Source organism: Amblyraja radiata, chromosome 1 (assembly GCF_010909765.2).
Source record: "Amblyraja radiata isolate CabotCenter1 chromosome 1, sAmbRad1.1.pri, whole genome shotgun sequence".
Taxonomy (NCBI): Eukaryota; Metazoa; Chordata; class Chondrichthyes; order Rajiformes; family Rajidae; genus Amblyraja; species Amblyraja radiata.
Window position 1 is genome coordinate 7,988,810 of NC_045956.1, and position 19,126 is coordinate 8,007,935.

General features: G+C 42.5%; 2 protein-coding genes across 4 annotated transcripts in view; both read left to right on the forward strand.

Annotated features, from left to right (window-relative positions):
* Positions 1-439: 439 nt before the first annotated feature.
* Positions 440-8,302, forward strand: LOC116970537 (dolichyl-diphosphooligosaccharide--protein glycosyltransferase subunit 4). Of its 2 annotated transcripts, none has more exons than XM_033017180.1 (3): positions 440-504; positions 7,296-7,441; positions 7,624-8,302. In XM_033017180.1, the coding sequence occupies exon 2, from the start codon at positions 7,297-7,299 to the stop codon at positions 7,408-7,410; it is 114 nt and encodes a 37-aa protein (XP_032873071.1). In that variant the 5' UTR covers positions 440-504; position 7,296; the 3' UTR covers positions 7,411-7,441; positions 7,624-8,302. The 2 variants fall into 2 exon arrangements, with proteins under 2 accessions (XP_032873071.1, XP_032873070.1); XM_033017179.1 differs by lacking the exon at positions 440-504 and adding an exon at positions 509-586.
* A 1,900-nt stretch (positions 8,303-10,202) lies between these two features.
* The window catches only part of bbs7 (Bardet-Biedl syndrome 7), a 57,774-nt gene continuing 48,850 nt past the window's right edge, over positions 10,203-19,126 (forward strand). The window contains exon 1 of one of the 2 annotated variants that reach the window (XM_033017181.1): positions 10,203-10,468. In XM_033017181.1, coding sequence (XP_032873072.1) covers positions 10,433-10,468 — 36 coding nt within the window. In that variant the 5' untranslated portion in view covers positions 10,203-10,432. The remainder of the gene's footprint in view (positions 10,469-19,126) is intronic. The other variant, XM_033017182.1, reaches the window with a different exon arrangement.

Genomic DNA, 19,126 nt, shown 5'->3' on the forward strand with positions numbered 1-19,126 from the left:
TTTTATTTTAAATAATAAAATGCACAGCGACGCTATTTAACGCCACCACTCAGAATGATTCACGGACCTCCTGTCATCGACGCCCATCCCCCCCGTCACCCCTCCCCCCCCCCCCCCCCTCACCCCCCCCCCCCCCCCGTCACCCCCCCCCCCCCCCTCCCTCCAGTCAAGCGACAAGCGCCGCCTCCTAACCGTCAATCTCCCCCCCCCCTCCCTCCTCGCCCCTCCCCCCAACCTCCAGTCAAGCGACAAGCGCCGCCTCCTAACCGTCAATCTCACCTCCCCCCCCCCCCCCCCCCCAGTCACGTGCCGGGCTCTGCGGCGCTGCCCGGCGAGTGACGTGCGGCGCTGCCCGGCGAGTGACGTGTGGCGTGCGCGCGGCGAGTGACGTGCGGCGTTGCCCGGCGAGTGACGTGTGCCGAGTGACGTGTAGTGCGGACCGCGCAGGCGCTGGTGGCGACGTGGCCGGAGGTCGGGTATCGGGGGACGTGCCGCTGCCACAAGGTGAGTCCGCTCGCCCGCCCGCGTCCGCACAGCGCTGCTCCTCTCCTTCATCACCTGCCTGTCGAAGCGGCGCATCCTACACGTAAAAGTATATTTAATAATCGTAAGGGGCAACTAGGCCATCTGCGTGAAACAGAGACATTTAATGTGCGTTGACATAAATAGCTGGGGGGGCGGGTAGTGAAGGGGTGTGCTGGAAGGAACAGGATAAATGTTTAGTGCAAGATAAAGTCTGATTAGAGATGGTCCGAGGGACTACAATGAGGTCGATTCTGACTGATTGAGTCTGAAGAAGGGTCTCGACCCGAAACGTCACCCATTCCTTCTCTCCAGAGATGCTGCCTGTCCCACTGAGTTACTCCAGCATTTGTGTTTATCTTCGGTTTAAACCAAAGATCCTATAGCGATCCTATAGGATATTTGGTTTAAACCAGCATCTGCAGTTCTTTCCTCCACAAATCAGATCCAATCGTGGTTTGACTTCCCAAAATGCAACACCTCAAATGTATGCATTAAACTCCATTAACCATTTCTCAGCCCACTTAGGTAACCGATCCAATGCTGTAATCTTTGATAGCCATCTTTGCTATCTATAACACTTTAATGTAATCTGCAAACTTACTAACCCTGCCTTGTTCATTCTCATCCAAATCATAGACAGCCACAAACAGCAATGGCCCCAACACCGATCCCTGGGACAAACCACTAGTCACCGGCCTCCAATCTGAAAGAAACCTTCCACCATCACCTTCTGCTTCCTTCCATGAAGCAAATTCTCTATCCAGTCGACTAGCTCTCCCGGGATCCCATGCAATCTAACCTTCTAGGGCAGCCCACTATGCGAACCTTGTTAATGTATACTGCAATGCCCCCGTCAACTTTCTTTGTTACGTCTTCAAAAACTCGTAAACCACGATCTCCTATGTACAAAATCATGTTGACTATTCCTACTCAGCCACCGTTTATCCAAATGCATATATATCTTGTCCTTCAGAATACTCTCCAGTAACTTGCCTACTAACTAAGTGAGTCCAGTAACTAACTCACTGGCCTATAATTCACAGGCTTTTCCTTGCAGGCCTTCTTAAAGAGAGGCACAACATTAACCATCCTCCAGTTTTCATGTACCTCACGTGACTAATGAAGATTTGTAAATCTCAGCCAGGGTGCCCAATTTCATTGTCCTTGGATATATGTCCTTGGATATATTTAATCAAGCCCGTGAGATTTATCTACATTCATACACCTTAGGATAGAAAGCACCTAGGGAGTCCTGTTTCCTCTCTATTTATCCCTTAATGCACTTACACAATCTCATTATCTCCCGAGTCCTTTTTGCCTCCCTAGTTTCCTTCAAAGGTATGCTCCTCAGTTTCAAATCCCTCCAGGGAAACACTTATTCGCAGCTGCCAATATCACTCATGCCTCTTTTTGCCTGATCAGAACCACAATTTCTCTCGTCATCCAAACTCTTACTCCCACATGTCTTGCCCTTCAATGTAACAGGAACATGCATGCCTTCAACCCCAGTCATATCTTTGCCCACAAACAACCTATTCCAATCAACTTGAACTAGGTCCTGTCTAATACCATCAAAGTTAGCCTTGCCCCAATTCAGAATTTTAACTCGTGGGTCCACCCTGTCTTTATCCAGAACTCTTTTAAAGCCGGTAGACCAGTAGTCGCTGGTCGCAAAAGGCTCAGTCACAGACACTTCAGTCACTTGCCCATCCCAATTTCATAAGAGCTTTGCCCTCCCCCATGTAAGGCCCTCTTACATATTGCCTTAGGAAACTTTCCTGGATACATTTGCCAAATTCCTTGCAACTGTTCTGTAAATACAGTACTCATAGATAACACAATAAACAAAAGAAAACTCAATAAAATTTAAAATGTTAGCGTAAAACAAAAGTTCAAAGTCCCGCGTGCAACCAAGACCATCGTAGTTTAGTTTGTGTTTGTAATGTTCAAGAGCCTGATGGTAAATGGGAATGTTCCTGAACCTGGAGGTCACAGTTTTCAGACTCCTATACCTTCTTCCTGATGGCAGGAGTGAAATGAGAGATGGTCAGAGCAGTGAGGGTCCTTTGGTGATGCTGGCTGCCTTTTTGAGGCAGCGCCTCCTATAAATCCCTTCCATGGTGGGGAGGTCAGTACCTGTGATGGACAGGGCAGTGTCTACCACTTTTTGTCATTTCCATTGCACTTGGGCATTCAACCTGCCTGACCCACTGTATTACCCCAGCAGTGAGGTTTTTTTTGTAAACCAGCATCTATAGTTCCTTGTGCCTCTATCAAATATACTAAATGTTATCACCTGTTGTCCATTGACATCTTGGTGGGTTTTTTTTTGGTAGAAGGACATCTCGGTTTAATCTACTATTTTTACACTTTTGTACAAGTATTATTGTGCCTATCTATAATAAGAATTTACTGAACCATGCAAAAAAGGAATTGCACTCTACCTAGGTACATGTGACAATGAAGTACCATTGAACTTCCCAATTGTATTTATAACACTGAAATTATATTTGTGTGGCCTTGACGAGTGATAAAAAAATGCAGCGGTCCTGTTATTTAATTTAAAGTGCTGAATTTTCTGTAATCAATTCGGATGATGACTGGAAAGTTTTGGCAGGGTTCTACATATACGAAAGAACTATTGGACAGGCTTAAAAAGTAACAAACAGGCTCATGGAATGTTGCTTTTATCTTAGTTCCAAAGCTTGAGGAGAATTATGCTACATTTGGAGTATTATGTTGCACTTTAGGCACAATGCAGGAAAGATACACATGGATTCGTGGAATTATACCAGACAAGATGTTGAATTATGAAGGATTAATTAAATTTAGTTTATATTCTCTATACTTATGAAAATACATGTGATTGGATCTGTGCCCCAAATAATGTAATTCGATAAGATAGGCCAACTGTATTCCTACTGGTGATGGAATCCACGTCAGAGAGAAATATTTTTTAAAGAGCCTCCGCCTCCTCCTCCCCAACCTTTTCAAAGATGAAGGACTGTGTTTGCTAGTTTAATTGAATTTTGCAAGACTGATATAATTGTTAAGCGGATTAAAAGTAAAGATGGTCAGTATATCTTAATGGTTATCTAATTAATCAATTGACACAAAGGTGGGTGGTGTAGATAGTGAAGATGGTTGTCAAAAATTGCAGCAGGATCTTTATCAGTTGGGCAGGTTGGCTGAGGAATAATTGATGGAATTTAATACTGAGAAATGTGAGATGTTGCATTTTTGCGAAGTCTAACAGAGAAACATGGAAAAATAGGTGCAGGAGTAGGCCATTCGGCTGATCATCTAAAATCGGTATGCCGTTTCTGCTTTTTCCCCATATTCCTTAAATCCTTTATCCCAAAGAGCAAAATCTAACTCTCTCTTGAAAACATCCAGTGAATTGGCCTCCACTGCCTTCTGTGGCAGAGAATTCCACAGATTCACAACTCTGGGTGAAAAAGTCTTTCCTCATCTCAGTCCTAAATGGCCTACCCCATATTCTTAAACTGTGATCCCTAATTCTAGACTCCCTCAACATCGGGAACATTTTTCTTGCATCTAGCCTGTCCAATCCTTTAAGGATTTTATATGTTTCTATAAGATCTCCTCTCATCCTTCTAAATTCCAGTGAATACAAACCCATTCTTTCATCATAAGTAGACAAAAAGGCTGGAAAAAAATCAGCGGGTGAGGCAGCATCTATGGAGCGAAGGAAATGGGCAAGTTTTGGGTCGAGACCCTTCTTCAGACTGATGTGAGGGTGGGGGCGGGAAGAAGAAAGGAAGAGGCAGAAGCAGTGGGCTTAGGGAGAGCTGGGAAGAGGAGGAGAAAGCCGGGACTACCTTAAATTGGAGAAGTCAATGTTCATACCGCTGGGGTGTAAACTGCCCAAGTGAAATATGAGGTGCTACTCCTCCAATTTACAGTGGGCCTCACTCTGGCCATGGAGGAGGCCCAGGACAGAAAGGTCGGATTCGGAATGGGAGGGGGAGTTGAAGTGCTGAGCCACCGGGAGATCAGGTTGGTTATTTCGAACCGAGCGGAGGTGTTGGGCGATCGGTTTTTTTGTCTACCTTCGATTTTCCAGCAGCTGCATTAAGAAGTTCCTTCTTTAAACATTCTTTCATCATTGTCAGTCCCACCATCCCAGGAATTAACCTGGTGAACCTACACTGCAGTCCCTCAATAGCAATAATGTCCTTCCTCATATTCGGACCAAATTGAACACAGTACTCCAGGTGCGGTCTCACCAGGGTTCTGTACAACTGCAGTAGGACCTCCTTGCTCCTAAACTCAAATCCTCATGGGCTGGACCTACACAGTGAATGGCAGAGCTCTGGGAAATGTTGTAGCGCAGAGGGATCTAGGTGTGCAGGTTCATAGTTCCTTGAAACTGGCGTCACAGGTAGACAAGGTGGTCAAAAAAGCTTTTGGCACATTGGCCTTCATCAGTCAGACTATTGAGTATAGAAGTTGGGAGGTCATGTTGCAGTTATATAACATGTTGGTGAGGCCACATTTAGAGTATTGTGTTCAGCTTTGGGCACCATGTTAAAGGAAAGATGTTGTCAAGCTGGCAAGAGAAGATTTACCAGGATGTTGCCAGGCCTCGAGGGCCTGAGCTGTAGGGAGAGATTGAGCAGGCTAGTACTTTATTACTTGGAGCCAGAAGGATGAGGGGTGATCTTATAGAGGTGTAGATTGAGAAAACGCATAGTGTCTCTTGCCCAGAGTAGGGGAATCGAGAACCGGAGGACATAGGTTTAAGGTGAGGGGGGGAAAGATTTAATAGGAACCCGAGAGGTAACGTTTTTACACAAAGGGTAGTGGGTGTATGGAACAAGCTGCTGGAGGAGGTAGGTGAGGCAGGTACCATTGCAATGTTTATGAAACATTTAGACAGGTACATGGATAGGAGAGGTTTAGAGACTCACGTCACAGCGGCCTCTGCAGTCCGTCTGTCGTTTTTTTTATTTTTTGTCGCGTTTGAATGTAGTTTAAAGTGCTTTTTTTTTTTTTACTGGGTATGTGTGCGGGGGGCGGGGGGTGGGGGAAACTTTTAAAATCTTTCCCCTGCACGGAGAACCCGACCTTTTCCCTGTCGGGTCTCCGTTGTCGTTGGGGCCTAGCACCGTGGAGCGGCCTCCAACCGGAACGACCTGGGGCTCCAGTCACGGAGCCTGCGGACTTACCCACCATCGTGGAGCTGGCTGAGTTCGGAGCGGGAGGAGCTGTGGTGGCGCGCTGCTGCGACCCGACCCCGGGGATTCGGAGGCTCAAACCGCAGGTCTGGTGGACAGTGACACCCAGAGCCCGCGGGTCCCTGGTGGGAGACCGCTTTTCGGGGCTTCCGCAACGGCGACTTCTCCCGCCCGAGTTGCGGGGTTGAGGATGACCTGGAGCGAGGCCTTACATCATCGCCCTGCGCGGCTTTAAATGACCGCGGGACTAGTTAGCGCCCGCCGGGGGCTCCAACACCAAGACCCGGAGCGCGGCCTTGCATCACCCGGCGCGGCTTTAATGGCCACGGGACATACTTACCATTGCCCGCCGAGGGCTTTGACTCTGACATCGGGAGGAGAATGAGGAGTACAAGGGAGAGATAAGACTTTGCCTTCCATCACAGTGAGGAGGAGATTCACTGTGATGGATGTTTGTGTAAATTGTGTTGTGTCTTGGTTCTTTTTCTTGTGTGTATGACTCCAGAAACCAAATTTCGTTTGAACCTCAATGAGGTTCAAATGACAACAAATAAATTGTGTTGTATTGTATTGTAAATATGGGCCAAACACAGGCAGGTGGGACTAGTGTAGATGGGACATGTTCGTCAGTGTGGGAAAGTTGTGCTGAAGGCCCTGTTTCATTGGGAAAGTTAATGACCTGCATTGTTCATGTTCCTCACCATATCAAAAGGTATATAACCTGCTGCTAATTTTAACTTTTGTTTATAACAAGAAGAAATAGCACTTTCTTGTTACTTTATTTTCTGCTTTCTGATTTTGTTGAAACTTGTATTTCAATCTCTCCTTAACTAATTTTCTCCACTGAAAAAATCATCCTCGCATTTATCTCCTCCCGCCTTGATTACTGCAACTCCCTTTACACTGGCATCAGCCAATCATCCCTGTCCCGTCTGCAATTGGTCCAAAACGTCGTAGCGAGACTTCTGACGGGTACCCGTAAAAGGGACCACATCACCCCGATTCTGGTCTCTCTCCACTGGCTCACAGTACGGTACAGAATCAACTTCAGGCTCCTCCCACCTGTATCAAAAATCTTCTAGCCCACCATTCTACCTCCAGGTCCCTCAGGTCGACCGACTTGGGGGCTACTGACTATCCCGTGGTCCAGGTTTAAGCTCGGGCGACGTGTGTATGAGCTTGTATTAAGCTTGCGGTTGCAGCACCTAAACTGTGGAACAGCATCCCTCATCTCATCAGAACTGCCCACTCCTTTAAATCTAGAGTTAAAACCCATTTCTACTCACAAGTGTTTCTTGAGGTCCTCTGAGGGAGCGCTGTACGTATGTATTTATGCAATTTGGTCAACGAGAGTTGTTTTTAAATGTGCTATAGAAATAAAATTGACTTGATTTGACTTAAACAGTTGAGAGTTTGTGCCAGATGACAGTTGGCACTGAGATGTTATCCAGTCATTTTGTTGGGTTGCCATTCTAAAATGACTCTTGGTCATAACTATGTAAATTTACCATGGACTGCATACTTACTTTGCACTTTTTCCTAATATGGTGGTCTTATCTTTCTTTTTAGGATGATCACGGACGTACAGTTGGCAATCTTTGCCAATATGCTGGGGGTATCACTATTCCTACTCGTTGTCCTGTACCACTATGTTGCTGTTAACAATCCTAAGAAGCTAGAGTGATGTAATATCACAAAACCATTATATTTACCAGGTAATGAACCACATTCTGTATCATAACAACTCTAACATTTGTGGCTGTAGTGAAATATAATCATACTTGTTTGCATAAGCAGCCTCATATATTAAAATATTTTTTTAATTCCTATTTTATAATAGAACATTTGCCAGCAGAAGCTTATGCACATAAATTATGTTTGTCTTTTTGTTTTCTAGTGTGACAATTAGGACCAATCAAATTGGAAGAAAAGATGGAAGCTTGTTTAGCAGATGAAAGAAGATCCACATTGGATTTTACCAATACGTCATTCAAATAAAACAACTGCATTAAGTGTGCTTTGTACTGAAAAATGTGCCTTGTCAATAAATATTGAATTTGTTGGAATTATGGAGCACATATCTTTGATTTCTTTAAAATGATTTGCAACTTACAAGTGCTGTGAATTTGTGTTAATTGATGGATATTTTCTATCCTACCTTTGGTTAATGTTAACGTGTATTTTATGATTTGCAGTTCTGTCTCGACGTCTGATACATGCACCTAAAGATCAAATAGTTTGTCTCCTACATGTGATATCCAAGGTTCCGATATATCAATTTATCATAGATTAATTGGTAGTGTAATCTATTGCATACACCGATAAAAGCGATAAAATTAGTAAATTAATTTATGTAAACTTTTATACAAATCAATCTGTTTATCAATTGCATGAAAAGCCAATATTTGACGTGAAACTTAAATATTCCCTTTTCTTTCCCTGCCCAAGAATGTAAAATTCTTCTGATTTATTTTGTGTCCCACATATTTTCTGGCATTCATTATTTCAGTACTTGTCTGATTCATGACAGATTGTATGCTTATCCTTCTTTACTTAAGTAAAATGCAATTCTGATAGTCTTGTATGTGTGTGCATGATTTATAGTTTGCTGATTGCTTTTTGTCTTTTTATTCTTGTGGTTTGCCATTTGGTGGCTTCTCATTTTTATTTGGTGTGATAGCTTTGTTTACGAAACTCTCAATCTGTATTTCAGACATCTTATTCTGGCTATTTTGTCTCATGCTTGTTAGGTACACTAGTTAACACCATTAATATTGAATGTTATAAATTTACAACAACTTAATTTGACAAAATTTGGAAGGAAAATGAAAGCAAACGTTTTCCCAGAGAGGTTACACCGCAAGTAGTTGCAGATTGTTAAAACAGACATAAATGTCAGCATTTTCACTCAAGTATGTGAATCGTGTCGTTGGGAAAGATGTGTAATTATGATACGTATTTTGTAATGGTGTATGCTGCTGTTGCAGAAACTAACATTGAGTTAATGAATGGGGCACAAATCAAGCTGGGTGTTTTGTTCTAGGTGATGTTGAACTGCATTTGCCCTGGTCAGAAGAGCATTTCATCACACACTTGCCTTTTGCAATGTAAACAATTGAAAGCCTTCAGGGAGTCAGGGACCAAGTCATTTATTTGGAGGACACCCAGCCTCTAACTTTTTCATGTGGTCACATTAATATTTAGGGAACATTCTGTTAAGTTTATGGTCAATTGGGACTTCAACTATTGATCTTGGGATATTGCCACTGTCTGTTAAGAGTGGATGGTGAGACTCTTTGGTCAATGCTGGCCCTGGTCCCATAAATTGCTTCAAATTACTGTCTGAACCTTGCTGCATGCAAGCATTGACTGCTTTATTTTCTGAAGCGCTGCCAGTTGCATAATATTCAATACCATCTTGAACGAATCTATGCATTGCAAATTTTTTTTGTCTATTTTAGAAACCAGAATCAACTCGCAGCATTAATTCTACTTGAGAAATAATGTTTTGCTCATTTGAGTTTTCACCATGTTTTATGTGAAACTGTTATGTTGTAAAAATGCTTTGAATCCAATGCAAAGTCACAGAAGTACTTGGGAGTATTATGAAGGATATAGCAAAGTGTATTCTTTTTGGAGTCAAGGTAATGTGTTCACTTTCTTGTCATTGTCAGAGCACTGAGAATAAGAAAGTGAAAGGGGTGCCTGCAGCAGGAATAAAAAGGAGATGGGCAGGATGCACAAGACAAAAGAATCACACTGACACATCCCTCCCTTTTCAGTCTGAAGAAGGGTTTCGGCCTGAAACGTCGCCTATTTCCTTCGCTCCATAGATGCTGCTGCACCCGCTGAGTTTCTCCAGCATTTTTTTGTGTACCCTCCCTTTTGATTGTTCGTGCAGCAGGGGCTTTGCTGTGGAGCAAAGATACTAGAGGCTCCTCTAGTATCTTTGCTGTGGAGAACGCAGCTAACCTAAATTTCGTCCTTGGGTCGATTCCACCAATGCACATCAACGATACATGGTAATTCAAGTGTAATCTCACTAATTTCTTGCTCAGTTACAGCAGGACTTCCTCACTCTTATGTATGAATCATGGGAGGCATTCCTCATTTGGATAGAAAGCAATTGCAGCGTAATAAATCGCCTAAAACGTAGACATTACATCGTGAAGGGCTGATAGCATCAACTAGTCCGAAGCTGTGCTCGGTTTCTCAAGGAGTGCAGTTCCAGATATTGCAATAGGTTAAAGAAGTGAATACATTACTGAGGCCCTAATTATTTTTTTAAAAATCAGTCGCGCTGAAAATCGGCATGTTTTGGAGAGAATCTGCAGAAAAATGCAGCTAAGGTTTAATCTGGTGCTCGGCTCCTTTCTGAGCCTCGATTAAAAAAAAAACCTTGCCACGTCCCTCCGGTCGCCTCCACGCACACACCAATGAGCGGCGCGGTTTAACGTGGGTGCAACAAGCTGTAACCAGCGGATTGCCGCGTTAGGAGCCGCTTAGGATCTCCTTGGAGACGAGCTGAGGGCGGCCTAGCGCGGTTATGATGCCGCTTGTGTAACCGAGACATCTATAATCTGGGTCTCAACGTGAGCTTTCTGGCCGCCAATGTCTCCTCTCCGGTGATTCCCCGCTGACAGTCTTCAGTCGGGCCTCCCTCCTCCTTAGATCTTCCCGACATTTCAGATAAAGTACCGGTGGCCATGGAGTTGCATTTGAACCGTGTCGACTACCTGCAGGTAGGAAGGACACTTGGTCCAGTTATCAGTGCATTTTTAAATTAACAAATGATGAATGTGTTGGCGAAAACTGTGATTTTTGTATTCGAAACATAAACTAGTCAGCAAACGGATTCACTGTCGGCAATGCAATTAAAACAGGAATTAGAAGCAGGAATAGACCGTTTGACCTATGCTACACCATTCCATAAAGTTGGCCTTCAGATTCAATTCATTTTCCAGCCAAAAGTCTGAAAATATATAAACCTCATTCTTGAATATTATTACATACTAGACTAAGTGGGACCCGTTGGGTCCCAGCATCACACGGGAGGGCTGGTCACCAACGCAATATTCCACCTCTCCACCAATTCCAATACTGCTCGCCAGTGGTGGGGGGGGCTGTCTGTTGCGCAAGTATGGGTGTTGCGGGCCGAAGGTACTGGTTTCCAGAGGGCTAGTATAGACATTGTGGGTCGTATGGATGCTTGGGCAGGCAATCCAACTGTTGCAACGATTTTAAAAGCCAAGCCAAGGCAAACAATTAGGCTGCAGCCACCCGACAACCAAAATTCATTTTGTGAACACAAACTTGTTAAAAAAAAGGCGAGACAAACAATTGGGCTGCAGACACCCAACAACCAAAATTCACTTTGTGAACACAAACTTGTTAAAAAAAAGGCGAGGAAAACAATTGGGCTGCAGACACCCGACAACCAAAATTCACTTTGTGAACACAAACTTGTTAAAAAAAAAAGGCAAGGCAAACAATTGGGCTGCAGACACCCGACAACCAAAATTCATTTTGTGAACACAAACTTTAAAAAAAGGGCTGCAGCCACTTTACAGCCACATCAAGGGGACTCACTGTGGAGTAGACGTGCCTTCAGTGTTATTCAGAGAGCCGTGAGCCTCTCGCTTCCTGGTTCTGGCAGAGACTGAGTGAGTGAGGCACGATACTTCCTGGTTTTATAGTCCCTCCCCCTGCCGCCAGCAGGGGCAGCAGAGAGAATGAGAAATTTTGTAAAAACATTAATATCTCTCATTTTTCATCGACGAAAAAAACCCTCCGCACTCATACGGCAGAGGGGGGCTCTGAGCGAGGTGGCCAAAAACGACGGCCGTAGGTGGCGGCGTTCTCTGGGAAATCGCAGCACAGTCGGCCAAAAGCGGTCAAGATCAGAGATTTAGTAATATATATATATATATATATATATATATATATATAGATATAGATAGAAGATAGATAGATAGATAAAGATAATTATGACTCGGCACCCATATTTCTGGGATATGGAATTCAGATTCAGATCATTGGTGAGAAGAAACTCGTCATGTCAACCTTGCATAATTGATCCTGTGTCCTGACCGAGGAAATATCATTATAACATCTTCTTCGTCAAGTGTATTCACGTCCTTATTTACTTATAATGATATAAGGAGCTATAATGCTTTACTTCTTCTATGGCATTACTTTGTGAAGATCATGGCAGATCTATTGTACCTCTTCACAGCTTTCTTGCACTTCTCATATCCTTTGATTCACATTTATCCAGAAAACCACACTTGCTGTCTTGAATTAATTAAATTATTGTGTTTCCTCAGTCTTATGATTTTTTATTAATCCAAAGATTCAGCATCTTCATGAGTGAAGAAATGTTTCTTCATATCATTCCAGAATGACTGATATCTCTAGTTCTAGACTGCTTAGGCAAGGAAAATGTTGGGCCAAATACCCATCATTTAGTTATTTGTCTCTGTGCTCCATAATTTGAGATTTGTAATAGAAATAAAATCACATGTGGTTAAAGTGCACATTGTCAGATTTTATTAAAGGGTATTTTTATACATTTTGGTTTCACCATGTAGAAATTACAGCTGTGTTTATACATAGTCCCCCCATTTCACGGCACCATAATGTTTGGGACACATGACTTCACAGGTGTTTGTAATTGCTCAGGTGTTTTTGATTGCCTCCTTAATGCAGGTATAAGAGAGCTCTCAGCACCTAGTCTTTCCTCCAGTCTTTCCATCATCTTTGGAAACTTTTGTTGCTGTTTAACACCATGAGACCCAAAGTTGTGCCAATGAAAGTCAAAGAAGCCATTATGAGACTGAGAAACATGAATAAAACTGTTTGAGACATCAGCCAAACCTTAGGCTTACCAAAATCAACTGTTTGGAACATCATTAAGAAGAAAGAGCACTGGTGAGCTTACTAATCGCAAAGGGACTGGCAGGCCAAGGAAGACCTCCACAGCTGATGACAGAAGAATTCTCTCTTTAATAAAGAAAAATCCTCAAACACCTGTCCGACAGATCAGAAACAAGCTTCAGGAGTCAGGTGTGGATTTGTCAATGACCACTGTCCGCAGAAGACTTCTTGAACAGAAATACAGAGGCTACACTGCAAGATGCAAACCACTAGTTAGCTGCAAAAATAGGATGGCCAGGTTACAGTTTGCCAAGAAGTACTTAAAATAGCAACCACAGTTCTGGAAATGGTCTTATGGGCAGATGAGACGAAGATTCACTTATATCAGAGTGATGGAAAGAGCAAAGTATGGAGGAGACAAGGAACTGCCCAAGATCCAAAGCATACCACCTCATCTGTGAAACATGGTGGTGGGGGTGTTTTGGCCTGCGCATGTAGGCTGCTGAAGGTACTGGCTCACTTATCTTCAGTGATGATACAACTGCTGATGGTAGTAGCATAATTAATCCTGAAGTGTATAGATACATCCTATCTACTCAAGTTCAAACAAATACCTCAAAACTCATTGGCTGGCGGTTCATTCTACAGCAAAACAATGATCCCAAACATACTGCTAAAGCAACAAAGGAGTTTTTCAAAGCTAAAAAATATTCAATTCTTGAGTGGCCAAGTCAATCACCTGATCTGAACCCAATTGAGCATGCCTTTTATATGCTGAAGGGGACTACCCCCCAAAACAAACATAAGCTGCAATACAGGCCTTGCAGAGAGCATCACCAGAGAAGACACCCAGCAACTGGTGATGTCCATGAATCACAGACTTCAGGCAGTCATTGCATGCAAAGGATACAAAATACTGAACATGACTACTTTCATTTACATGACATTGCTGTGTCCCAAACATGATGGTGCCCTGAAATGGGGGGGGGGGGGGGGGGGGGGGGACTGGACTATGTATAAACACTGCTGTCATTTCTACACGGTGAAACCAAAATGTATAAAAATACCCTTTAATAATAATGTGCACTTTAACCACATGTGATTTTTTTTTTCTATTACAAATCTCAAATTGTGGAGTACAGAGGCAAATAAATAAATGATGGGTCTTTGTCCCAAACATTATGGAGGGCACTGAAATTGCCGAGTCATCACTGACAATCCCTGAAACAATTTTATGTTTCAGTAAATGTTACTGTTAATTTAAGAGAATATTGGCAAACCTGCCATCCCAGAAAATAATCTGGTGAATCTTGATTGCAATTCAATTTTTCTCACTATCCTATCCATGCCCCTCAATTTTATAAACTTTCAGAAGGTCACCCCTTGATCTATATTCCAGTGAGAGTAAACCCAGCCTATCCAATCTCTCTCTTAACTATAGCCCTCCATTCCGTGCAACATCCTGATAACATCCTCTATTGCTTTCACATCCTTTTCCATATCCTTATGTGATAAAAAGAACTGGACACAATATTTCAAGTGCATTCCAACCAATGTGTTTGTACAGCTGCAACATGACGCCCCAACTGTATGTCCTACCAGAATTTGACCTCCCAAAGTGTATTACCTTACACTAGCCTGGATTAAATTCCATCTACCACTGTTCCGCCCAGCAGTTAAATTGGCTTGAAGTTAAAAGGCACTGCTTACTGCAAATGGGTGCTTTGGCGAAGTTGAAAGGCACTACTTACTGCAAATGGCGGCTTGGGTGCTTTGGCTTGAAGCTGAAAGGCACTACTTACTGCAAATGGCGGCTTGGGTGCTTTGGCTTGAAGCTGAAAGGCTCTACTTACTGCAAATGGCGGCTTGGGTGCTTTGGCTTGAAGTTGAAAGGCACTACTTACTGCAAATAGAATAGAATAGTTTCTTTATTGTCATTGTAACATGAACCATGTACAACGAAATTGTAAAATGTCATCCAGTCAGTGCACCATTCAAACATTTCTAAAAGCTAACGACGCCTTGGGTGCTTTGGCTTGAAGTTAAAAGGCACTACTGCAAATGCACTTATTTCCTGTTTGCACTGTATATTGATTTTAGATAAAATGCTACCACTTACGGCTGTGATTTTTGGCCGTCTTACTCAGTCGCCCTCCGCTGAGCAGGTGCAGATAATGCTTCCCATCAATGAAAAATAAAAGTGTTATTAGTTTTTAAAATATGTTGAGAATCTCTCTCCTGTCAATCACGCCATGAAGGCTACACCTTTTCCGGTGGGAGGGGGAGGGGTTATAAAACCCGGAAGTGTGGGTGTGGCTCAGTCTCTGCATGATGGGGGAGGAAGAGGTAACGACTCTGAGCTGTGAATCAACTGAACACACTGAATGTCTACTGAACTGTGAGTTTGGTGTTTTGTGTGGTTTTATGGTGGTTTCACCCTGCATGAAATGGTATGAAGCTGCATTTGAATTTGATGGCCTTGCACCCTGCTTGAAATGGAATGAAACTGCACTTGAATTTGGCGGCCTTGCATCCTGCTTGAAGTGGAATGAAACTGCACTTGAATTTGGCGGCCTTGGATCCAGCTTGAAGTGATATGAAACTGCACTGAATTTGGTGGCCTTGCACCCTGCTGAAAGTGGTATGAAACTGCACTTGAATTTGGTGGCCTTGGATTATAGTAGATATTATTTTTTGTATTAAATGTATCTTATATAATGTATATTTAAAAGTAGTTTGTTAGTGTGGCCGTTCTCAGGTTACAGGCCATTTGGTCACAGACCACATGCTTTTTCGTTAGGACACATTCCTCAGCTCTTCTGTAACACAAAGGGCTCAGCGTTTACGACTGACAACTGTTTATATTAGTCTTAGATAGCAAGGCGTCTCAGGATCTGTGAGCTAGTCTAGCTACGTTTAGGAGTAAATCTGGTAAGTAATGAGGGCAGGTAAGATTAAGGAGAAGGGTGGATACATCCCCAGGGTCACATGAGATTTATTCTTGAAAGCATTGGGAAACAAGGAAGGATATCACTGATGTTCTGTTGGAGATTTTTTTGCATTTTCATTACTCCCAGATGAAGTCCAAGAAGACTGCAGGATGGCTAATGTTGTCCTTTGTTTAAGAATGATCTCAGGAATAGGCCAGCTAACTAGTTTGGTAAGCCTTATTCCAGTGGTAAGGAAATTATTGAAAACATTTCAATGGGGCAAGATCTACGTAAATATGGAAAGGCAGGGCTTATCAGTGATAGCCATCATGGCTTTGTTCGGGGGAAATCTTATCTCACAAATTTGAGTTTTTTTAAGAGATAGCTATGAGATTGACAAAGGTGACAGTAGTAAAAATTGTTTATATGGACTTTATGGTATTTGACAAGGTCCTAAGTGGTAGGCTGGTCCGGAAGGGTAATGCACAGGAAATCCAAGGCAAGGTGGTTAATTTAGATCCAAAATTGGCTTGGTGATAGGAGACAGATGATGGTAGTGAAAAGTGCTTTTCTGATTTCCTTTTTCCCGCTAGTATTTTTGGCAGACTTTTTTTTTATCTTCTGTCAAGAAAACTACAAAGTATTTGTTTAATTTCTCTTCCATTTCTTTATTCTCCAATATAAAAACCCTCCTGTCTCTAAAGTAGCAATGTTACAAAATTTTGAGATTTAAAAAATCAAGTCTGTAATTTATCCCATCAGATAAAGCATAAAAAGAAGTTTAATTTGACACCTAATTCACTTTCATATCTCAAGTATTTAAAAAGTTATGGCCATTTTCATACTGGGAAATGAGCATCTTGTTCCCTATTGATTTTCTATGGACATAACAAAAAAGCTGTGATCGTGGACAGTCAAAAGCCCATAACCTTCTTAAAAATTAAGAGAACTGAATGAAATTTTCAGTTATCGTAGATTGAACCATTCTGAAACAAATATAAATTAATCTTTCTAGGATGACCTGAAATTAAAGCATATAATTAGTTAGTTACCCAAGTGTAGCTAATTTCAAACTTCAATTACTAGATCTAAACATCTATCCATTTCTTAATAAATGATTAACATTTTTAAATAGCCTAAGTGTCCAAATAATATTCATAAATAATTCACAATAAAACATGATTTTTAAATCTCATTTACATTAATTTATAGGCCAAATGGAAGGAATTTAGTGTTTAATTGCTGTAAATTAAAGTCCATTTTAAATCAGCTTTCTAGTGGGATCCTGTGAACGCGCTGGTTTAGAACGTTCACATTGCGGTAGATTTGTGCCCTCAAATGCCCAGAAAAATACTGCGGGATATAATGGGCCCAAAATGAGCTACTCGCAATATTAAACTTTGTATAAAGGGATCTTAAGAAGCCCTTTTTAATGTAAAAATATGCAGCATACCTTCAGTTGTTTGCTCTATGAGACCCTGACAGCTGCCGGTGGTCGCGGGTTTAGAGATTGATTTTTAAACTACTATAACTATTATACGAGGCCTTTAAAACTAATAATAGCTTTTGCGACGGGGTCTTCCAGCGATTTTTCGTTAATAATTAACTAGGCTGAACATCTTCGATTTGAACAGCCTAGAGAAAATCGCGTTTTAAACCCGCCCCCCCTCTAAACGGCGCCAAAATCGCGCACACCCGCAGCGACAGATTTTCAGCGACGCTTCAGGTAGGCTTTGCAACATACCTATCTAAAGGAACCCACATTTGCTCTTATTGATCTTTACCTTTTCATATACCCATCAACATTCTTAGTCATAGTTCTGTAACTTAAATAAAACAACTGTCTAATGTATACTTGACTAGATTGAGCGAGAAGAAGAACAGATAAAAGAACAGTTGAGGCAACAGGAAGAACAGATGAGGCAACGGAATGAACAGCTGGAACAAGACACAAAGAAATCAAGCCAGAAGATGTGGATGCATTGAGTAATTATGCAATATTTCTTAGAAGTTGTTGCAGCTCGATGAAAAATCTCGGCCACATGGAGAAAATGAATCTTGTTAGTAATACTAGAGCCATCATTAAAAAGCTCCCACAAGACATAGAGAAAAGTGGAGAGATAAAGCAGGCCGAATATTGGATAAGAAGAAGCGAGTAGCCATGCTACCAGACCTGGTGGATTTTTTGGAAAAGCAAGGACGGTACATGTTATAGCCACGCCACAGGAGTATTGAAGATCATAAACCAATTGCAACTGTCAAAGATTCTACCTTTACCAAAACTGAAGGAAGATCAGGACCCAAGGGAGGCAGTTTTGCGACCGCTATAATACCTGTGGAAACGACAGGCGGAATGAAAGGAGATGTATTTACTATCAAGCAAAAAAGGATTTTGTTTGTTATGTGATGAAGTTGGTCACACCATAAGATTCAAGAAGAAGGAATATAAAGAAAAGGTGGATTTCTTGAAATCTGTTTTGGATGTTTGAAAAAAGGACACATGGTGAAAGACTGAAAGTCCTATTACTTGAGATAAGTGCACGCAAAATCATCCCGAAGCACTTCACATTGTAAAGAAGCCACCAGAGCAAATAGAGGAGATGGAGCCAGAGCAAACAGAACAGGAGAAGCCAGCTACTAGTGATGTTGTTACCTCGCCTCAAGTAACTGTTCATATTGGGGCCGGGGTAGAAGCCTGTATCTTCTCTATCTTACCAGTACAGGTAAGGAATAGCAAGACGAATACAGTGTTGGAAACAAATGCACTTTTGGATCACGGAAGTTCAGCTACCTTTTGCACAGAAAACCTGATGAGAAGGCTGGACATCACAGGGGAAGTGATTAAAATTCGATTCCGTACCATGAATGAAGATAGAGTGCATTAGTTATTACATTACAAGTATAACCATATAACAATTACAGCACGGAAACAGGCCATCTCGGCCCTTCTAGTCCGTACCGAACACTTATTCTCCCCTAGTCCCATCTACCTGCACTCAGACCAAAACCCTCCATTCCTTTCCCGTCCATAATATCCAATTTATTTTTAAATGATAAAATCGAACCTGCCTCCACCACCTCCACTGGAAGCTCATTCCACACAGCTACCACTCTCTGAGTAAAGAAGTTCCCCCTCATGTTACCCCTAAACTTCTGTCCCTTAATTCTCAAGTCATGTCGTCTTGTTTGAATCTTCCCTACTCTCAGTGGGAAAAGCTTATCCACGTCAACCCTGTCTATCCCTCTCATCATTTTAAAGACCTCTATCAAGTCCCCCCTTAACCTTCTGCGCTCCAAAGAATAAAGACCTAACTTGGCGCCGACCTGTAGGGGGTATGGCTGCCTAGCCTGCAGCTGTCTATTTTTCATTTCTTTTTTCTTATTTTTAGTTAGTTTAGTGTTTTGTTTTTAAGGAGTTCTAGCTTTTTTATGTGTGGGGAGGGGGGGGGAAGGGGGAAACTAATTTTCAAGGTCCCTACCTGGTCGGAGATGCAGCTTTTCTCCGGGCTGCACTTTCGACCCGTCCTCGCGGCCTACCAGCAGGCCTGGAGCGGCATTTCCTGAGGGGACCGCCCGGAGCCTCGGCATCGGCGG

What these genes read in the sequence shown, in the direction of transcription:
- LOC116970537 (XM_033017180.1), top strand. Translation starts at nt 7,297, where the DNA reads ATGATCACGGACGTACAGTTGGCAATCTTTGCCAATATGCTGGGGGTA.